Source organism: Mercenaria mercenaria, chromosome 10 (genome assembly GCF_021730395.1).
Source record: "Mercenaria mercenaria strain notata chromosome 10, MADL_Memer_1, whole genome shotgun sequence".
In the NCBI taxonomy this organism is placed as follows: domain Eukaryota; kingdom Metazoa; phylum Mollusca; class Bivalvia; order Venerida; family Veneridae; genus Mercenaria; species Mercenaria mercenaria.
This window is the reverse complement of record NC_069370.1, coordinates 53,473,960-53,496,727: the sequence shown is the minus strand read 5'-3', so window position 1 is coordinate 53,496,727 and position 22,768 is coordinate 53,473,960. Positions and strand designations below refer to the sequence as shown.

The 22,768-nt window shown below is 35.0% G+C and overlaps 1 protein-coding gene across 1 annotated transcript in view; it reads left to right on the top strand.

The window, feature by feature from the left end:
* Positions 1-1,105: 1,105 nt before the first annotated feature.
* The window catches only part of LOC123560728 (uncharacterized), a 74,284-nt gene continuing 52,621 nt past the window's right edge, over positions 1,106-22,768 (top strand). The window contains exons 1-25 of the mRNA XM_053553103.1: positions 1,106-1,157; positions 2,058-2,645; positions 3,175-3,896; positions 4,493-4,583; positions 4,932-4,982; positions 5,659-5,835; positions 6,274-6,486; positions 8,904-9,122; positions 9,412-9,624; positions 10,100-10,327; positions 11,372-11,584; positions 12,057-12,284; positions 13,119-13,337; positions 14,147-14,377; positions 14,650-14,868; positions 15,280-15,510; positions 17,901-18,116; positions 18,650-18,877; positions 19,119-19,334; positions 19,730-19,960; positions 20,247-20,459; positions 20,897-21,124; positions 21,427-21,642; positions 22,061-22,291; positions 22,528-22,743. Of these exons, the coding sequence (XP_053409078.1) occupies positions 1,109-1,157; positions 2,058-2,645; positions 3,175-3,896; positions 4,493-4,583; positions 4,932-4,982; positions 5,659-5,835; positions 6,274-6,486; positions 8,904-9,122; positions 9,412-9,624; positions 10,100-10,327; positions 11,372-11,584; positions 12,057-12,284; positions 13,119-13,337; positions 14,147-14,377; positions 14,650-14,868; positions 15,280-15,510; positions 17,901-18,116; positions 18,650-18,877; positions 19,119-19,334; positions 19,730-19,960; positions 20,247-20,459; positions 20,897-21,124; positions 21,427-21,642; positions 22,061-22,291; positions 22,528-22,743 (5,887 nt within the window). The 5' untranslated portion in view covers positions 1,106-1,108. The remainder of the gene's footprint in view (positions 1,158-2,057; positions 2,646-3,174; positions 3,897-4,492; positions 4,584-4,931; positions 4,983-5,658; positions 5,836-6,273; positions 6,487-8,903; positions 9,123-9,411; positions 9,625-10,099; positions 10,328-11,371; positions 11,585-12,056; positions 12,285-13,118; positions 13,338-14,146; positions 14,378-14,649; positions 14,869-15,279; positions 15,511-17,900; positions 18,117-18,649; positions 18,878-19,118; positions 19,335-19,729; positions 19,961-20,246; positions 20,460-20,896; positions 21,125-21,426; positions 21,643-22,060; positions 22,292-22,527; positions 22,744-22,768) is intronic.

Sequence of the window (22,768 nt, the reverse complement as noted above, 5' to 3'; positions counted from 1 at the left end):
ATTCAAAGGAGGACATTGCTCTTTTATACAAAGACTTTTTTGTAAACGTGTTGCAAATGGCGACGAAAGTTGTACCCACCTGGATGCAGGAAACCACGTATATTATCTCCCAAAACGCTCACTTTACACCTTGTAATGTCATTAATTTTAGTGTCTTGTCCATTTAAATTAAACCGTTTCCATTTGTAAACACCTGTCCATTTTCGCGATTCCGGTGCAGCGATACCGCACAAGTTCAAAGACTGTATTATCGTTGAAGTGATAAGGTTTGAGTATACGAAACATTTATCATTGTAAGTGTGGTTTTCAACAAAAATGGTAAGATTTATTTTTCATATTATATTTTATAAATATATGTGTCTTCTAAAGTATCGGAAATATGTTTAATATTTATGTTTAATTAGAAATGCAAATTGTACATTTTTTCGTAATGTTCCAATCTGTAGGTTCATTCCTTTTCAGAACTCATGTTTACATAAGAAATAAATAGAGGATATTATATATTTAGTTAAAAAAACCTTTTTTTTATTAATTTTGTTCATTAAATGTAATTAATTAAATGTGGTAAGACACAAATGAATTTTTTATTACCGTACATGTAAGCTTTTCCTGCTGAAACATCAAAATTTCTTCTTTATTTACCTATAATACACCAAGTCAATTCGGCCAACGTAACCTTTACTTGAACGTCGTGAAAGTCGAAGCTTTATTATCATACTTGATATAAATTTTACAATCAAAAACGTGTAAGAGTAGAAACAATTAGCGGTTATACGTTGTTCGAAATAATTTCACTCGGACTGAGCCGTCTTGAAATGATTACTCCCGATCGACGTATAACCACCCATCGTGTATAGAAAGTCTTAAAACACTGTTTAGCTATAAATTATTACTTAAGTGTAGGTATAATAAGAGATTTATGTATTAAAATGGCTTTATTTCACTCTCACGACGTCGAATATGTAATACAATTAGTTACGTAATATATTTGATAGTACCTCTGTCGAAACAACAACAATAACAACAACAAGAAGAACAAAAAAAAAAAAAAAAAAAAAAAAAAAAAAAACGCGACATATATAAAAGCTACTTAAATTATATTGCAGCTATGATGATCACGGACACGTTAACATGTTTCGTATTCATTGTCGGAACGGGTAAGTTCATTTTATAATTTTATTTTGATGTAGGATGTATGTACCTGTTGCCATAATAACATATATATTTCTCATAAAACCATTTTATTGACAGAAATGTTATTCATTACATATTTCTTTTTAAAAGTTTGAAACCTTTTCAAAAGCTGTTTACATGGAGAAATTTCATTATAAAACAGTAATACATAAATTATTTGAGTACCCCAATTTTCAACATTTAAGTTTCTTTTTAATTTTCCGTTAATATTTAGATAATAACATCACAAAGTAATATCTGAACAAATTGTTATCACAGATAGTTGCATGACTATCTGAATGTTCTATATTTTGCGCTTTTCAAATTTCATTTTAAAATTCCATTTTTTCTGACTGACCTAGTACTTTCTACTTGAAATTACTTATATGTTTCGGTGGATATTAACTTGACTATTCTGACTTGGGAAAATTAATAAAGTATTTCTGTTAATCGCCGATATAAAATGAGGAAATGGTTTAAATAGTTATAGATTTGTGTTTACATTGCCGGCCAAGAATGGGAACTTTGATTAATTTTCCCACACTTCTATTAAGATAGTGAAGGTCGTTTAGATAATGATTTTGTAACGTATTCTTATAGATACTCTTCTCTAAATAAATATTTATTCGTGCGTTTAAAAGTACTCAGACCATGCAGAATTGTTTGGCATACAAATTGTTTTAACTCAATTAATAAAATAACCTTGTTTCTAATGTTTGTTCACGATAAAAAGACAGCGAATTTAATGGTATTTTTGTCGTACATATACATGTATAATTCGAATACAAGTCAAAAACATGCAGAGAGGGCTCATTACCCACAACATATCCTAAAAACTCAAGTTTTCTTGTCCCAAAACTCTAGTTTTGTCCAATGTATTTTAGTGTCCGCAGCCACGAGTACCCCACCGGATAACAAAGGCCTCGAGTTTGTTTTGATGTTCATGGAAAATCAGAAACTAGGCGCTCAAGTATTCCCGTTAGAGCTGTATTGCACCACACAAGAGAAGAAACCAGTAAATGTTCATGTAACATCGCCGAAATGGAGTTCTCCGAAAGTTGATGAGACATTTTCGGTTACCGATGGCCAAGTTCATAAGACTTTAATTGACACAGCGTTCCGAATGACCGGAAGTACTGTTTCCTCGAAAGCAGTTCTTATCAAAGCGGATGCGGAAATTGCGTGTTACGGTGCTAACAAGGAAACGTTGTCAAATGACGTATATCTTGGGTTACCAGTCGATGCTCTTGGTACCGATTATTACGCAATGGCTTATAGTCCAGCTAGTGTTAAAACAGAACTCGGAATAGCAAGTACGGAAGATTCAACTAACGTTAAAGTCACGTTACCTACTGGACATGGGGCTGTAGACGTGGTGTTCAAAGGGAAAACGTACCATGGTGGAGATGTTATTAACGTTTCTTTACAGAAATATGATACTCTTCAATTGCAGAGTACTGGCGATCTCACAGGTAAAACATTAATTTAAAAAAATGTAATGGTAGGTGGTATGAATCTGTAATTTAGATTTACAAGACATTATTCAAAAGACAAAATATGTGATAATTTACAATATATATATTTTCAAACTTTATAATTTTATTTTGCAGAACATATCAGAAAAACACATTATTGTCCTCTTCATAGACATGAAAATACGTGCTTTGTCATTATTATAACGTCTTCATAGAGGATATTACATGAGTGTCTTTTCATATTGAATTTATTGAACGAGTTGAATAAAATGATAAAATACGAGGCTCTGCCGAGCATTTTATCAATTTTATTCAACGAGTTTAATAAATTCAATGTGGAAAGTCACAAATGTAATATCCTCTATGAAGAAGAATGAAAGTGACAAATGATGGCAAATATATAAAATCCTTATAATTTAACAGTGGCCCGTTTATTCTATTCGTATCACGATGTTCGTCATATCACTGAGGCATCAATAGTTTGTTTTGCTTAACTTTGTACTTAGCTTGTCTACCCTTCCTATAGGTGCCCACATAGAGACTAACAAGCCTGTAGCAACATTCAGTGGTAACGTTAAGACAAACGTAGGCAAAGGAACCTTTCAGGATCATCTTGTAGAACAGCTGTTACCATCAGACAGATGGGGTGAAAAGTTTGTTACTGCTCCGATTCCTGGAAGAACCGTCGGCGACGTGTTTAAAGTGGTTGCACGTGAGGACAACACAGTCATTAATGTTCCTGGAAAACCACCAATTAACTTAAATAAAGGAGGTGTAGCAACATTTGAATTACCCTCCGATCACTACAACTATATCACATCAACAAAACCAGTCATGATTGCACAATTTGTCAAGAGTCAGCAACAGTCAACAGAGCCCGCCGATCCATCCATGATGATAATACCGCCTTACGAACAATTTGGTTCCGACTACACTTTTACCACACCCGAATATTCACATCCAGAATACGGAAACGATTCAACATTTCGATACAAGAACGAGTTCATGATTGTTACAAAGAAATCAGATATTCAGGGACTCTTGCTAGATGGTAAACCTTTCCCAAAGACTACTTGGACAGATATTCCAGGTACAAACTTGGTCGGATCTTACGTTACACTTCCTCACGGGCCGCATACTGTCCGCCATTCAAATCCGTTGTCAACGTTTGGAGGATATCTGTATGGCCATGCTTACCACGAGTCATACGGCTTTCCTACTGGGATGAGAACTGCGGTTATATACTCTGTAAGTCCCGTTTTCCTTCAATTTCAAATGTTTTAATTTTCTGGAGGCATATAACGCTTCCAAGACAGACAATAACGGGTTCGGTTTCATTGAATCTGCTCATAAGAGGTAATATAAATGCAGTATACCCATATGCTCCGTAGTATTAACCATTAGATAAATGCATTTAGATAAAATCTACGCAAGAGCAAATGGTTGGTTTAAACAGTATTTAACATAGAGGATTAGGAAGCCAATAGCTTTTTTCGGAAACTCTCTCCCTGTGCAAATCATTTGAAATCGGATTTGAAAGACAAAACTCGGTGGCTGGTTTTTGCTGTTGTTAGTGTTATCAGTGTAACGATTACTGAATGCATAAAGGGAAGTAATTCCATTAATATGCAAATTTGTAAACCTGTCAATTGTCATTGGAGTAAAATGACAGTATATAGGCGCAATAAATCACCTTTGGTGATGAGCTAGCTTTTCATCGACGGGATTTGTGTGTGTCTGTCCGTGTGGATGCCAGTACATGGCACTAAAACGTTACATCAGTAAATAAGATTATTCATTGTGTTTATTTATGTGAACTATATTGATGATGTGATTACTTGTAGAATTGTACACCTACTGTCAGTGTACCTGGAGACGGCATAGACAACGACTGTGATAACAAAATAGACGAAGAACTTTGTCCAGACAATATCGGTATACATTTATCATTTGATATAAGATATACTTTAAAACATACTTTAAATTTCTGAATTTAAAGTTAGAAATACTTTAAGCAAACGAATCAACACTTTACTTCATTAAGTTATAGGTAAAGATAGGTCAAAGAAGTCTAAACTGTGTCTACGTTCTTGTGCTTGCAGTTATATGATTAAACATTAGTGGAACATTGAAAGACACATAATGCTAACAAGCGCTTAGCAGACTTTGGTCTTATAATCGCAGTGTTGTCACTGAATCAGTGTCTGTATTACGTTTCTATGTCTGTACTTCATTATAAACGGTGGACACACATGCTTTTATCTTAGATTATAAAATTTTCAGATGATGATGGAGATGGCAAAAAGGATGAAGACTGCGTGAAAACATTCCCAAGTATGTGATACTTTATTCAACATTTCGCCGTAAAGGAATTATTTATCATGAGACTACCTGTGTTTAAGTTACGGGAAAAAAGGGAAAAAAGCGATAATTTTTAATGAAGCAGCCATGATATTTTTTATTGTTCTAAGGTGTCCGGTCCACAAATAAGCAAGTTCTATATAACATTGCTATTAAAATATATCAAATATTGATTCCTGGTAAGCTCGTATAATTTTGAAATCATTTGAAAGTGTACTGTCTACTGAAAAAGAAATTATAAATTACATGACAAAAATATGTTATATAATTCTTATTTTTTACTCTATAGTTTTCAGTGATACTTCAACAGAAATAAAATAATTACAGTGTGAAATTTATCATTTCGCAGTCAAAAAACATGACGGTAGTAATTCTTGCATATTATTATGGTCATCTTATTTTATAATTCTTGTTAGACAGACACAACTCTTTCAAATGATACCAAAACATCATGGGGTCACCAGGCATCGAAATGTTACCTATTTGTGGATCGAATACCTTACTTAAAGTATAATGTTCTCCTTGAATTGTATGAATATTGTCTTAAACTGTATAGTAGTCTCCCCTTTCTCTTGAAACTAACACATTTTTTTCATTATCATAAGATTATAATACTATTCACCTACCATTCTGTGCTTGATGTTTCAAGTCGATGGATTGTGGGGAAAATGGTCTCAATGGAGTAACAAATGTTCTGTCACATGTGGTGACGGAGTGCTCAGCCGCACACGGAAGTGTGACTCTCCACCTCCAAAGTTCGGTGGAAAAAATTGTACCGGAAATGATCAAGATACAAAATCATGTTATGGCGGCCAACCTTGTGGAAGTAAGTTGACATGTTCATCTTCAGAATAATGCATTTCATTTCCTTACCCCTCAAGCGAATTGTGAAATAAAAAAGTAACAAATCTATTCATGACTGCGAGTCAGGCTTTTTCAAGATGGTGACTAAAGGTCTAATAGATATTTTAATAAGCAGTTTTACATTGGAAAAGAAATTTCAAAGAAGTTAACTGTAGTGCCATATAACTTTGACAAACAAATGAGATATTTTGCTGACAAAGATAGACATAAAACAATTACATGCATTGGTTATTTCCAAGATGTGATACTCTCTGCACCTTGGCATTTTCATTCTCTTATCACTAAAACGTTAAGAACTTAAGAACAATTTCCTTGACAATGTTGTTCGAAGTCTGTTGACATTTTTATGAAAATTGCACGACATGTATTACTACCAGTCTGTCCTTGACCTTTATTTCAGTTGATATTGCTGCTATATGTGCTGCCAACAGTAGTTCTGTGGTACCAAATCCTCTAAATTGTGCACAGTATTACGACTGTACCAGGAAGTCACCGTTTGGGAAACTGCATCTCTTCGAGTGCCCGTACCCCCAGCTGTTCAATAATATAACCATGAAATGTGACAACTTTGAAAATGTAAACTGCGATAGACGCCAGGAGCCCATGGCACCATGTAAGATTATTTTATGTTGATATATGTTTTTACAACGGCCGATTGAGGGAGTGCATTTGTGTTTGCATCAGTACCTTTGAAACAATATGGGATTTTATTCAAACTTAAAAAATAAAAAAAAAAGGACACTGGTCCCGTGTTCCCTTTTTGTGTGATTCATCTTTTAGGAATAAGTATTATTAAGTTAATTGATAAAGTTGCCAATAGTTTATCAGTCCCCTACTGATTGAAAACCAGTTTCGGGGGCTATAGGAATGCGCTTTTCCGTCATTCCGTCCGTCCGTCCGTCCGCAATTCCGTGTCCGGTCCATTACTCTGTCATCCTTGAAGGGATTTTAATATTGCTTGGCATAAATGTTCTTCACGATGAGACGACATGTCATTCGCAAAACCCGGACCCCTAGCTTAAAGGTCAAGGTCACAATTGGAGGTCAAAGGTCAACAGGGCTTTATTCATTTCCGGTCCATAACTCTCCGATCCATGAAGGGATTTTAATATTACTTGGCACAAATGTTCCCCATGATGAGGCGACGTGTCATACGTAAAACCTGGACCCCTAGCTTAAAGGTCAAGGTCACAATTGGAGGTCAAAGGTCAACAGGACTTTTTTCCTGTCCGGTCCATAACTCTGCCATCCATGAAGGGATTTTAATATTACTCGGCACAAAAGTACCTCATAATAAGACAATGTGTCCTGCACAATTTTTAGACCACTAGCTCAAAGGTCAAGGTCACACTTAGCAGTCAAATGTTAACATAGCATGAACAGGGTCTGTTTCGTGTCCGGTCCATAACTCTGACATTCATCAAAGGATTTTAATATTACTTGGCACAAATGTTTCCAATGATGAGACAACGTGTCATGCGCAAATCCCGGACCCTTAGCTCAAAGGTCAAGGTCACAATTGGAGGTCAAAGGTCAATAAGGTTTTTTTCCTGTCCGATCCAGAACTCTTGTCATCCATCAAGGGATTACAATATTACTTGGCATAAATGTTCCCCATGATGAGATGACGTGTCATGCGCAACACCCAGTACCCTAGCTTAAAGGTCAAGGTCACACTTTGAGATCAAAGATCAATAGGATTTTTTTCCTGTCCAGTCTACTTTGTCATGCAAAACAGGATTTAGATATCAGTTGGCACAAATATTTCCCTGGATGAGACAACATGTTATGCGCAAAACAAAGGCCCAAGGTCTAATGTCAAGGTCACACTTAGAGACCAAAGGTCAGACACAAGAATGACTTTGTCTGGAGCATTTCTTCTTCATGCATGGAGGGATTTTGATGTAACTTGTCACAAATGTTCACCAACATAAGACCGATTGTCATGCGCAAGAACCAGGTCCCTAGGTCTAAGGTCAAGGTCATATTTAGATGTCAAAGGTCAAATTCAAGAATGACTTTGTCCGAAGCATTTCTTCTTCTTGCATTGAGGGATTTTGATGTAACTTGGACCAAATGTTCACCACCATGAGGCTCCCTTGTTTTTAGAATTACGTTCCTTTGTTTTTACTATAAATGGATTTTATTTAACTTTTTTATTACTGGCCGTAGAGAAAAATCGAGACCACTTTTCTGTGGTACAACATGCATGTTGCATCCAATTTTTAGGTGTATTTTGACCTATCTCTACCTGGTAAGGAGTTTTAGTGGACTTATATTAGGCCTATATAGATTTTTTTTAAGTCGGTACTATAAATAACTTATATGATAACTTTTTTATAATCGGCCAAACATTTCAATATGAAAACAACTGGGTTTTTATATATGCACATTTTAATCCAAGTGTGTTGTTATAACATATTGTATATATAGTACAATATTGTTTATACATCTTTGACAGATATCAGTTCATTGTTATACTGCAGTAGAGAAAATTAGGTGCCTTCCAGTAGGGGACTTTGTATTGCATTGCAATACTTCATTCACTTGTTTCATAATGGCCTCATATTGACCTTTTTGTCTTCCATGTCAGACAAATATGACTGTGCTTATCCCAAATACATGCTCTAACTATGTACATTATAACAATAGCTAGCTTTGGCAATTTCAAGACGGGCAGAAAAATGAATTGGAATTATGTTTCCATTACTTGAAAGAATGCTTCATATGTTAAGAGGTATAGGGAAGATGGTCTTCTTTGATGTTACAATAAGGAATAACATAGCATCATTTAAAATATACGAGAAAAGATGTGTCTCTTTATCTTACATGTTGCACATTTAACATTTTTATGTCTGTATACGTGAAAAAGCAAGGGTGATAGTAAAATAAGTCTTTTTATTCATGTACACCACCTTAACTCTCATCTCATGGCTTGTTTTCAGATTGAATCCTTCCTAGTGTATTTTAGCTCTAATAACAGTAAGTCTTATATTAATCAGGTCATTCAGTTAACTTTGCATTTACCAGGTGAATATGAACAGAACAAATGCAATGGATCGGATCCGAATTGTAAGCCCTGTCCAGTTCGCTTATACAGCTGTGTCGGAGTCGACGACGGCAGACAACCACAGTCGGTGTTTGCACCGGAGTACAAAGACTGCAAAAAGAATAGGACTATGGGGCAAGGAAAATGTGACTTCGGATATTTCAACCCACAGGCGCATAGATGTATGCCTCATAATCCAGGTGTGTAAGACATATGAAAACATATTTTATTGAATTTACAAGAAATGCTGTACAAACAAGCTTTTTTATTTTGCTCTAAACAATGTTTGTGTTTTTACTTGTAGTCATGAATAATTGACACTAGGCAATTTCATCGACGAATTCATTTTTAGAACTCAAACATTCTGATAAGGGATAATTACAATTTTCCCTTTTAATATGTATTTAGAATATAAAGGTATATAATGTACATTAATACATTCTCTGTTTTAGAAGAAAACTTGTCTGTATATAAATGGATGTGTTACAGGTACTTTGAGTTTCTACTGCCGCCAGCACAAGACGGACAAACTGGCAATACCAACTAATTGTGCAAAGTTCTATAACTGTGCTAAGACAGGGCACACACTGTCAGATCTAACAGATGAATGCACGTACCCGGATCTTTTCTCGATGGATACCGGACAATGCGAAAATTTTACCACCGTTCAATGTAAAACAAGACCGGAGCCACAAGCTCCATGTAAGTTTGTTTAAAATTTACAAAACACTCTTTTACAGCTTTTGATATGACTGTTATTTTTTATCAGATAGAACGCTCGTAAAGACAATATTTAAAGGTGTATAATGTAGGATGTATATTAGGCCAATAGAATAAGAAAATTAAATTTGATAATTGAGCCTTATCAGATCTTGATATTTTAAATGCACCGATTGTAAAAGGATTGGGTTTCGACTTATTCCAGTAACACGCCAATACGATTGTCTTTTACTTCAGTGATCAAACAGTTATCTATATTCAGTGACGCCATTAATAGTCAGAATTTGTAGCAAACACGAATGACGAAAAAATCAAAGGAATTTCCAATACTTTGACAACGCTTTCCGTTGAGTATTGTAACTCCATGCCCTCGTTTATCATACTAATCCAACCTCACCTCATGGAGGACTTTTCTGAGTTGGCATACCTAGTTTTTAGATATCGTTTTTGATTTCAGGTGAATATGATCAGAATAAATGTCCACCAACCAATAGTACGTGCATATGTCCAGATGAACACGCAGATTGTCGCGGCCAAGCTGATGGCATCGAACCATGGACAGGCAAGTTATGGGGACCAAAGTATTCCAAATGCCTCCTTAATAGGACCATGGCACAAGACAAATGTCCAGCTGGACAATATTTTCATCCTGTCCAGAAGAAGTGTACAGATACTGTAAAACCATGTAAGTCATCGTCGTCGTCGTCGTTGTTGGTTTGCTGCTGTAATATAATTGTAGTACAATTAGTATTGTGATGACTTCCAACACTGCTGTAGACACTTTTCTGTTTTACATTTGTTAGTATCAACGTAAGATTTGTAAACGAGATTAAAGCACAAGGATGTTAATATAGCCATCTCAAACACTACTTAGAACAGTCATTGTCTTCTAATCAAACGGAACACCGCAAATGGCTTTTTTTCAACATTTGATCATCCGTTGACTTCTGACTAAGCTGAACACTACAAATTTCCTTATTAACATTTGTGCTGCTGTTAACTCTTGAATAAACACAAAATACTACAAAACTACATTTTCCACATTTGAGCAGCAGTTAGTGTCTCCTAACAAAACTAAGCACTGAAAAACTGATCCTTTCAGTTGATTAGCTCTTGCCTTTATAAGCTTACTTGTGTACTACAACATTAACATTTTAAATGTTTAGTTAGTTATTGTCTTTAAACATTTAAGAACCTGTTGATTTCTAACTAAACCAACGCTGCAAATTAACCTTTTCAAAAATTGAGACGCTATTTTGTTCTCTAACTAAATTCAGCACTACCAAGTTTGTTTTTTTTCGCCTTTGAGCAGCTTTTATACAATTGTTTTTAGCTGCTGTGGTCTTTAAACTAAAGTGAAGTCCCAATATGAGTTATATTACAGTTGCTCCTACAAAAATAATGATTTGCAGAAAATCTAAAAATTTGTCAGGATATCGATCTTAATGAAACACCAAAAATACGCGACTACGTTCAATCCTATGAAATATAGTTTCTGGTTTTTATTTAAAACATCGTTATTTTCAGTGAACAATCATATAGTCAGACATGTCACATGTGTTTAGAGTACGAAAACATTTAACTCAAAATATTTGTTTAAAATCAATCATATTGGTTAAATACTAGTAACATATATGAAATAATTTAGCAGTCTAAACAAACTGACTTATTTTGCATTATGCTGACTAAAAGGATAAAATGAAACTGTATTAGTACATATTTGAAACAGCTGAAGTTAAGAAAGTATGTCAAGCCAATCCGATCATGGTGTTCCCTGACAGCCAGAACTGTGCCAAATATATAGATTGCTCAGCATCGAACTCGCCGCTCGGCAATTACATCATGGAATGCAAGTACCCAAAGTTATTCTCCACCAAGACTAGCCAGTGTGAAGACTTCAAAACAGTTCAGTGTGACAAAAGAAGTGAACCTCAAGCCCCATGTACGTTTTCTTACACTTATAAGAAATGTATAAATGTTATATGATGCAACTTCTTCAAGTATGCATTTATGAAATGTATAACGAAGTAATTCATGCATTTTAAGGCATAAATTTTACACAGTTATATTTAAATTAGTAACAGTTTATAACCTAAGAAATGTTTTGATTAAAAATAAAATGAAACAGAAACCTTATATATAAAGCAAAATTTGCTATGAATAATTCGGTACATTTAAAAAGCTGTGGAATTTGACGTTGTATCAAATGAAAGATCGATGTTACCTTCATTTTAATCACGTTATTGAATAGGCTGATTTTAATAAAAAAAAGTGTATATATTAGTTCCGAAAATCTGGTTTTCTGTTGTCAAAAAACAATTCCTGAACTGAAGGAAAACGATAAAATATTATCTTCATTTAGTTTGATTTTCGTCTAAGATACCTTAATTAAGACAAAATGGTCTCTGTTTCAGGCGACTATGATCAAAATAAATGTGCCCAAGGTAACACAACTTGCTCCTGTCCAGACAACTTACCCAGCTGTGTTGGTAAGAGTGACGGCGACCACGCCTTCCCGACGAGAATGTGGAAACCAGACTATATCAAATGTGACAACAACAGAACCATTCTACCGGCCAAGAAATGCACAAAAGGATATTTTCATCCTGTCCAGAACAAATGCATGGAAGATGTTGCCAAGCGTATGTTTATTATTTTTCATCATTATTGTAAATGATTCATAAAATTACTTTCATTCATTTATCTAGATATGCCCTTAGGATTTCGTCCAGTATACTGACGAACATGCGTCAGTGTGATGCGAAGTTGCTATAGACAGTCGTACGTGAACCTTATTTAGATCACTTGAAACAAGATTAATAAATAGCAGAGTTAATACGAACAAGTAGGTTTTACGTACACTAGAAGTGACACTACTTTTTCGAATTTACTTCTTTTGTTGATTTCGGAGGGCACTGTTAGTGTGATATCTAGATGATTTCTTGTATTTTAATGTTTTGTTTATCATCATTTAACAATAAAGCTGCCAATGGTAACAAAAAATCTGTTTAAATGTATCTTTACAATTCCAAGTGTTTGAGCTAAAGTCGCGAATGCGAAAACGAGTACATAAGGATACGGCATTAATAGAAATATTAATTTTAAATTCAATATTAAAAAATGAAGTTTCTGTTAATGATAGTCACTTTTGACAGACAAACGCGCGTTTGAATGGCGTTTAGCGCACTGATGCACCAGAAACTGTGCTTAACTGCTTGCAACAATGCTGTCCTCACTTCTGACCGATTCTAGAATCATTGAAACTCACTGGATGTCTTTTAAATAGGTCAAATTGTCTACAGATTGAATTACTGCGCAAAACATTAGGTAAACAATGTTTGGTGGCTTAGTTATCTATTGCATGATTTGGAGAGAAGAAATTTGGAATCTGTAAATACGAATGATTTTTGCACATCGTATTCATACATTTACCTTTTAAGCTGATTAAAATGTTCGATTGGTTTTACTTTTCACAGCGGATGCACATCAATATTGCAAAGCAAATCCAAGTGATGTTATTACCATGCCTGATAACTGTGCACAATATATAAACTGTTCAGTAGTTGTTACCATGGCAACAACGTCTGATCCAGTACAAGAATGCAAGTACCCGGATTTGTTCTCCATTCAGTCAATGTCATGCCAGGACTTCACTACTGTCAAGTGTGATAAGAGGAAAGAACCACAAGCGCCTTGTAAGTTATGCTTATTTTGTAAGCGGCCAAGTTAAAGTGCAATAAGGTTTTAAATTTAATGTGAAAAACAAAGGAAATAGCTGTCCAGTTAGTTGTTGTGCAGAAAAATGGTTAGAAAAGGGTACTTTCAATACTGCACTGGAACATACACATTTCGAGCCAAAAAGGGAGGTAAGCAAAGTAATAGATTCTACTGTGCTCATCACTTTTCCGACCTTTGACAAATATAAGGGAAAACAAAAGAATTTAACATGAAATTAGTGTATTTTATGATCATAATGGAAAATGTGGCAGCCACATTTTATACTATGGCATTATGAGCCTTTAAGTTGTGGTGTCTTAGATTAGCTCGTTTCAATTCTTAACAACACGGGGTAACGCCATCGTGGTTCAGTCCCTGCGGATCTGAACTCTTATCTGTGATAAATTAAACGAAAAACCACTCGTATGCGTAATTATTTAACAGCACCTCAATACGAGCTTTAGTAAAAAGTTCAAATTTGATTCTTCTGTTCTGTTCTGACATTGTGATAAGTGTTCAAGTTAGTCAATTTTGAACACAGGTTGACCCATTTCAGACGTCTTGAAGGTTACCGTACATTAAGTCCTGCATGTTACTGAAAATCAAGTATTACTTTCTTCTATCTAGACTATTTTTACAAATCTCTGAAAATATGAGGAAGGTGACAACGATTCTGGCAATACTCCTGTACAAAATTGCTATCCTAGATATTTTAATTAATCTACGAGAAATAAACAACGTCACAGAATTGAAAATGCTTTATGTGCTCTTACTATACAAATTACAGGTGAATATAAACAAAATATTTGCCCGAAAGGAAATACAACTTGCCAGCGGTGTTTAGACCGGTTGCCGAGTTGTGTCGGTAAACCTGACGGTGACCATGCATTTCCAACGAGAATGTGGAAACCCGACTACATCACGTGCAACAAGAACAGGACTGTGATACCAACTAAGCATTGTACGAAAGGATATTTTCACCCTACACACAAGAAGTGCGAAGAGGAAGTAAAGAAACGTAAGTTGAGACAGTACTTTGCTCTGTATATTACATCAATTAAACAACAACTGTTAAACTCTTAGTTTGTGGAATTATATGAGATTAACATTTTCATTTCAATATACGTAATAGTTCTCTTATAAGCCCGATAATATTTTCACTTGTGTTATAAGTAATACATTTATAAAAATGCCTATTTATTTAGTAAATTATATATAGCTTAGCTTTTATACAGTCCAATTAGAAATACAATCGGTATTTGTTCACATTGTCTGCTTTTTTTTGCACAGCCGATGCTATGCCATATTGCCAAGCAAACCCGACTTCAGTGGTGCCTATGTCGGACAATTGTGCGCAGTATATAAATTGTAGTGTGGTACGATCCTCTGGATCGGCTGCCGACCCAGTACAGGAATGCAAGTACCCGGATCTCTTCTCGACCACAACCATGTCCTGTCAAGATTTTACAACGGTACAGTGTAAAAATCGAACTGAACCCAAAGCTCCATGTATGTATATTGTTCTTTTATATATCTTTACCTAGCATGTGTTTCATTTGATTTGTCATTGTATATAGTGTTCGTTTTGTGCGGACAAATATAAAAGCTTTAAATATAATTGATGGCTATCTATTTTCATTGATATCAGCAAAGGCGTAAAATGTGTAACTTTTGGTAAAAATGTATTTTTTTGCAAGGTTGTATTTATTCTGAAGGTAACGAAAAGTTAAGTTTAGGAATAAGGTCTTATACTATTTTACATTTTTATTATTTTTAATTGATTATATTAAATTTCAAAGCCCTCTTCGAACAATTAAACAGTCTGAGATTAGTATGATTACATTTCTTTGAAGAAATATTACAGGAGGCCTTCTAATTACTAAAAAGATATAAGGTTAAAAGATGTCGTTTTAATTGTAGGCGAATACAAACAGAATCTGTGCCGCCCGACGGATACAAATTGTGTTCCGTGCCAGGATAGATTACCATCATGTGTTGGTAAAATAGATGGGAACCAGGCTTTCCCGTCCAGGATGTGGAAACCAGACTACGTCACCTGTAACAAGGACAGGACGATTATACCGACAAAGAAATGCACCAAGGGTTACTTTCACCCCGTGCAGAAACACTGCAAGGAGGACGTAAAAAGACGTTTGTATATATTACATATATGCCAGTAGCAAATGATTGTGTTAAAATGTAGTACCAAATGTATATTATTTTACAAATTTATATTAGATCTAGTTTTATGTATTATTTAGCAAAAATAAAACAAGAGGTATTGAGTTTTGAAAACAAGATATGAGTATAATAGCAGCATTCGCTGAGTTATCTTCCCAAATGATTTTACAGGTGTCGCTACGAGCGAATAGGTCCTATCATGCGGTGTACTCTCGGCTTTTATCATAGTGTTAAACTCTTTCCTTAAAAAATTAATTAAAGTATTTAAAAAAAAATAATTCCAATCATGAAATTTATCAATATCATCTATTAGGATAGCTGTTTCTAATGCTTTTAGCATCAAATTTACGGCTTTGTAAAATTTTCGTCATTTCAAAATGTTGGCTAGTAACATATAACTAAAATTTTTGTTGTAGCATTAATTTAAGCGAGTCACATTTCCGTTTAGTTTATAAGCAAAAAGGGGCTAGCTAATGTAGCTAGTTGAAAATATTGCTAAATTTTAACCCTCAGTGGAAGCTTTGTTTCAAATAGACATGTGGTTACAACTGGATACATTAAGCTTGCATAATATTTCCTATCCACTGGCTGCATACTGTTTGTTATCATAAAAATGTGCATGTCATGTGTCCTGTTAACACTAGGGGGTTCAAGAATATGTTATTGAAGCAGACTTAACACTTCTGCTCCCACTTAGGTGTTAAATACCGGTCAGTCTGATGTTAATACTTTTAACAATTTGAAATAATGTCTAATAGGTTTCTTAATTATTTTTATTTTCAAAGCTTTACAAATCTGTGGTCTGTGTTTTAAAAATCGTAAGGGCGTTTTTATTAAATGTAAAGATCTTTATTTTCATTTATGTGGGCAAGTTGCTTTGAATTTTAATTGACTGAAAATTAAAGAGGCAGCACCATAGAATTATGTCAACTTGTCAATAGGGATCATTTATGCCTCTTGGATGATATTTTCATGAAATATATGAGAAACAGCTATAATAATTAATTGGGCTGATGGAAAATTGAAGGGACATCTTATCACAAGGGCATACATTCTGACATTTTACAGTAATTATTATTATAATTTCTATATTATTCAAGACCTCATTGCATTAAGCTGTGTAAGCAGATCTTCCCGATTAAGTTGTAACTTTAGGAATATATACTCTCTATATTGATTCTTATTTTAAGAATATAGTCTGAATACTTGCACAATGATGAAAGGATTTTCCAAGGAGGGCATTTCAATATTGAAAATCACAATTAAAAAAAACAACAACATAAGAATCATACAGTCCATAAATAAACTGACACACAGAAAATGTTTAGAACAGTCCTTACAGCTGGTCTCACAATCTCCTAGCAGAGTTGTCGTTCGTTCCTCACCATACACCTCTGCAACAGGTTAAATGTCAAGAATCTTGGCAAAACTGGAAATTTGCATTTTATTTAAATGGAAGTTGAATTTTAATTATTCAAATACAAGGCTTGGCGAATAGTTGAATCCGAGTTATGTTAAATCAGACAAAAAGATGATATTTTTGAAGATAAATATGGAACTATTTTCATGCCTCTTTACACTTAATGCGCATAAATATGTAAACAAAATTGTTATTGTCCCCTAAAACTACATCAAGCTTACTTATAAAATTTTCGTTGGTGGATTTACGACCATTCAGCCTGATTGACCTCGAATTTGCAGTAAAACAAACGAAACAATATATCTGTTTTTCTTTCACCGGCGTTCGAGAAGTCATTTTGAATCCACGGTCATGTGATCGATTTTATCACGTGATTTGGAACTACTTTCTGAGCCTACTACAGAGGTGAATGCTAATGTAACCGGTGTGCAAGAGAGTGCTGGTCTCATAGTTTTCAAGGCATAGAATAAAGCTCTTTCCTCAATTGCTCAAGGGATAAACAGCTGAATTTTGATGACATTATCGGATACTTTCCAAATCTACTAATATAGTTTGAAGTGACAGCGACTGAATAATGATGTAAATAATGTAAACAAACATTTCTAGGACCTATTCGCATGTAGCGCCATCTATACACGCACCTGTTTAATCAGGGGAATTAACTGACCGATATCGCCCATTGGAAGAACCTCTATTCACATGTTGCTCAGATAGGTAAATATGTAATCACTTCGTTGCTACAGCCAAGGTTAGATTTCTTGCCGGAATAACTACGTGTCTGTGGTATTCTTCTATATCGTCTAAGTATGCAAGTCCGATGGGAGGGTTTTTTTTCACCAACTACACTGATTATAATTACTTCTTCGCTTAAGTTTCGTTTGGCTTTGAAATTGAACGTTAACAATTTCAAAAGCCGTATACATATATTTTCTTTCAAAAGCTGACGCGAAGTCGTACTGCCAAGCCAATCCAAATGACGTTATTCCACTTCCGGATAATTGTGCGCAGTATATAGACTGCGCAGTTGTTAATGGCGGAAATTCTGCTGATCCTGTGAAGGAATGTGTGTATCCTGATCTGTTCTCTACATTGTCAATGACTTGCCAAGATTTCACGACCGTTACCTGCGACAAGCGGATGGAACCACAAGCTCCTTGTAAGCGAAAAATGAAAGTAAAAAATTATTGTTATTCCATCTATTATTTAAACCGCAGATATTCATTTCTAAGTTTAAAGGGTGTGAACGGAAAAAATTATTTATACATGTACTGTAGATTTTCTGTTGTTTCACTGTAACGACCATTTCACATATACTTTGTACACAAAACCAAACCCAAAATGTAAGAATACACTATAATGTCACGTTTTTCTACAAGTTTGATGATTTACACGTTTTTTGCCCAAAGGTCTTGATCAAAATTTGGCGTGTTATGTCAAAACTTTAGGCAATGAAAAAAAAACCGGAAAATAAAAAAAACTCTGTTTTGGTTCGGTTTTTATGTGAAATGGCCTTAACTGTGAATTAGCAGTTTTGAAACAATAGTGTAATACATGTAACGACAGTTGATGGTTAGAAACTACTTGTTGCGTTCCAAATATCTTGAAAACTGCAGAATAAGGGTACATCAGAGAATGTGCAAAACGTATTACCAATGAAATTTCATGCCGAAAGATCTTGTTTCGTTGAAGGTGAATATGATCAAAATAAGTGTGCACAAGGCAATACAACTTGCTCCTGTCCAGATAACTTACCCAGCTGTGTTGGTAAGACTGACGGTGACCACACCTTCCCGACGAGAATGTGGAAACCAGACTACATTAAATGTTACAAAAATAGAACCATTCTACCGGCCAAGAAGTGTACAAAGGGGTATTTTCATCCAGCTCAAGAAAAATGCTTGGAAGATGTATCAAAGCGTAAGATCCATTGAACTCATGCTTACTGTTATTTGCATTAACAATATCTTTACCGATGACCTAATAGTCATACCGTATATTTCGTATAAGTTCTTTTTCATCTTTACATTTCTCAGCTGGTGTTTGTTCGTCAATATTTTCATTTTCTGAAATCAAGAAAAGTATCATTGGGTGTATAGCTTTGTTTTAGTTCAATACGTGATGAAAGTATTCCTAAAAGACAATGTTTCATTTTTTTTAGCTGATGCCAAACTTTACTGCCAACAGAACCCAAATGACGTCATTCCTATTGCGGATAATTGCGCCCAGTATATAAATTGTAAAGCAGTTACCACGGGAACAGCGTCAGATCCCATCCAGGAATGCCACTATCCAGATCTTTTCTCCAAACAAACGCATACGTGTCGAAACTTCACCACTGTGAACTGCGAAAAAAGAAGAGAACCCATGGCACCTTGTAAGTAATAATCATATCTTGGTGTTTATTTTACAATATGGAAGTTCATAGGCACAGCAATACAGAAATTTGCTGCTAACTGCTGTTTGTTTTATGAACTTATTATAAGGTTTATAATTTGAACTCATAAAATAAAAATCAGCTAGTATACGCATTGATATATCGTAGTTTTAATACAACATATTTAGTCTACTGTATTTATTAAGTAATAATATGCATGGTAATTTCTATGAAGGATTGGGCTACCTGCAAAAATATAATTTGCCATTGCTTTCCGTATGTCCATATCGTGACTACGTCCTTTAATTTCATACATTGCACTCGTTCGAACAGCATCATAGCTGTAGAAAGGCCCATTGCTAGGCCAGGATTTCCAAATGATAGTTCTTTTTCAGGCGAGTATGAACAAAATCTTTGTGTGAACCTCAAAATATCAGGGTGCACTACATGTACGAACAGGTTACCCTCCTGTATCGGTAAAGCTGATGGCAACCAGCCTTTCCCGACCAAACTTTGGACAGAACATTTCACACACTGCTACAAGAACAGAACTGTGGTTGATCAGTGTCCCGCAGGGGCTGTATTTGACCCAAACACCAGAACGTGCACAACAAACATAACACAACGTAAAACATTATCTACTGGACAATTAAAATGCCACGAAAGCTATTTATATTTCTACATATTTTAATGACGAATTTGGACTTACAAATAAAGTACATAAACTGTTATATAGAATCTTTATAAATACAAAGGTCTGTCACAATGCCTGCACTTTTAGTACTCATTAATTTATTAAATCTATTGTTTAAGTAATGTGAGCTATGATATTTCAGGGCCGCTCCAATGTACATGCTTTATAGAATTAAATATCTTATAGTAAAATATATTTATTGCCTTCCAATCATACAGGCAACATTGATTCATATTGCCAAGCTTACCCAACTGCAATCAAGGCTAACCCGTTAAACTGTGCCCAGTACTACAACTGTTCGGACAATTCGGCGCCCCTCGGACATCATCTAAATGAGTGCACATACCCGGATTTATTCTCGGAATCAACAAAACGTTGCGAGCGATTTGATTCAGTCCAGTGTACAAATAGAAGTGAACCAAAGGCGCCATGTGAGAAAAATGATATTCTATAGCTTTTATATAAGCATCAATATATAGTGCACATTGAATGCAAACGAAACAAATCTCAGACACGATGTGCTATAGATCGGCCTCAGCAAAGGCATAACATATTCATAAATAATTCATTGCATTCAACACATCAGCCTTTTCAAAAAAGCTTTAATCCTTTCTTATGTTGCCTTTAAATTAAACTGTTGTAGCGTTTATGTAATATTGTGTTAAATATAGTTTCTGACGGAACTTTACTTGACTACATTTTAATCAACTTTCTTGGATCAAGTACTCTGAGTGTTGCTTGACTGCAGTAAAATATATACCCTATTCATTGTTCCGCTGTTGGTTTGAAAGATATCTGTAAGATAGATTTGATACAATTGTCTGTTTGATTAGTGTAAAATATTCAACATATATTTTTCTGTTTCAAGGTGAATACATGCAGAACCTGTGTCAACCAAACGATATTAATTGTGTACGATGTCCAAGCCGGTTACCAAGCTGTGTAGGTAAGAGTGATGGGAACCATGCTTTCCCATCGAGAACGTGGAAACCAGACTACATCACGTGTTATCAGAACAGAACTATCAATGTAACAAGGTGCTCGCAGGGATATTTCCATCCCAATAAAGAAATTTGTGCGAAAGATGTCTCTAAACGTAAGCATAGTTAAACAACGTGTTTCTAAGTGCATTTATTCTTTATGACATTATACACTCTAGTTTTCATTGATTTTCTAGTTTTAATCTAGTTAACATTTTTCGTTTTGCTTTTAATTGACCTGTGTTAATAGTAGGTAATGTAAATAAAGTCTTTCTTGGAATTTCAAGTCTTTATTAACAATAAATGACTATTACAAAGATAGCATTGTTTCTAAAATATACGAACTTTTTCTTTTGCGGAGGTATATTTCTCTGATAGTTATGAGTACTTCTAATTGAACGGAATTTTCTTGCTTCAGCTGATGCCAAGTCTTACTGCCATTCCAATCACAACGACGTCGTGCCTTTACCGGACAACTGTGCACAGTTTATAGACTGTACATTGTATATAAATGGCAATGTAGCGGACCCGGTACAGGAGTGCAAATATCCCGACCTTTTCTCAACCAGTACAATGCAATGTGAGAAGTTTGAAACCGTCACTTGTAACAAGAGGAGAGAACCAATGTCCCCTTGTAAGTTATTTAGTATACAAGTGCAAATTCAAAAATATTAACTGTTTTTGATTATTTCTATCTATCTATAGGGTATTATGAATTGAAATATAAAAAACAATACAAATAGCAGAACTTGTTCCATGTCTAAAGAAGACTTTTTGGAAGCATAGAATGCAAACAAGTAAACATTATAGCCGTCTGCTGTGTGAAATTGATGATCCTTTGGAAACATAGAATATAACTAATTTGAAATAAAATAATATCAGATTCGGGTTGACTGAGAGGGGTGATGGAAAGTAGAACTGTTATTTGATAATATTTCCATGAAATAAACAAAGGCCAGCTTTGTCAGCGGGATTTGAGTTTTTTCTTGTAATGTTTATTTTTTCTTGTGTCCTTTTAATAATTTGCCCTAACTGTGTAATAATTGTATCAGGCGAGTACGAGAGGAACCTGTGTTCAGCAAATGATCCAGGATGTGTACCTTGTCCAAATCGGCTTCCGAGCTGTGTTGCAGTTGTTGATGGCGCAAACACCTTCCCAGGCCGAATGTGGAAACCAGACTACGTCACGTGCTATAAGAATAGAACAATCTTACCATTGGATAAATGTCGTTCCGGATATTTTCATCCCGTTCAAAAGCGGTGTACTGACGATGTTGCCAAAGGTTTTTATTCTTTCCACAACAATTTGTTGTTTTTTCTTTAATTGCCATCCATCTGTTTTTCATGCTAGGATGTGTTGTGGCAAAAGCATAACAAACATAACACTTTTACATTATATAACATGACGTAACACAACGTATTTAACACTGTTTTGTATTTATAAAACTTTTTATTGATAGCATTAATTAAAAATATTTTTATTTTTGCTGTACTGACCAAACATATTGACACATTATAGTGGATGCCAAGCCATACTGCCAGGCCCACCCGCATGATGTTGTTCCAATGAGCGATAACTGTGCTCATTTTATTGACTGTGCCGCTGTATTGGCCACGCCCACATCAGATCCGGTATCAGAGTGTAAATATCCAGACTTGTTTTCGACTTTATCAATGGTTTGTCAGTCATTCACCACAGTAACATGCGATCTCCGACCTGAGCCACAAGCGCCATGTAAGTATTTTGTCAATACAGCCAT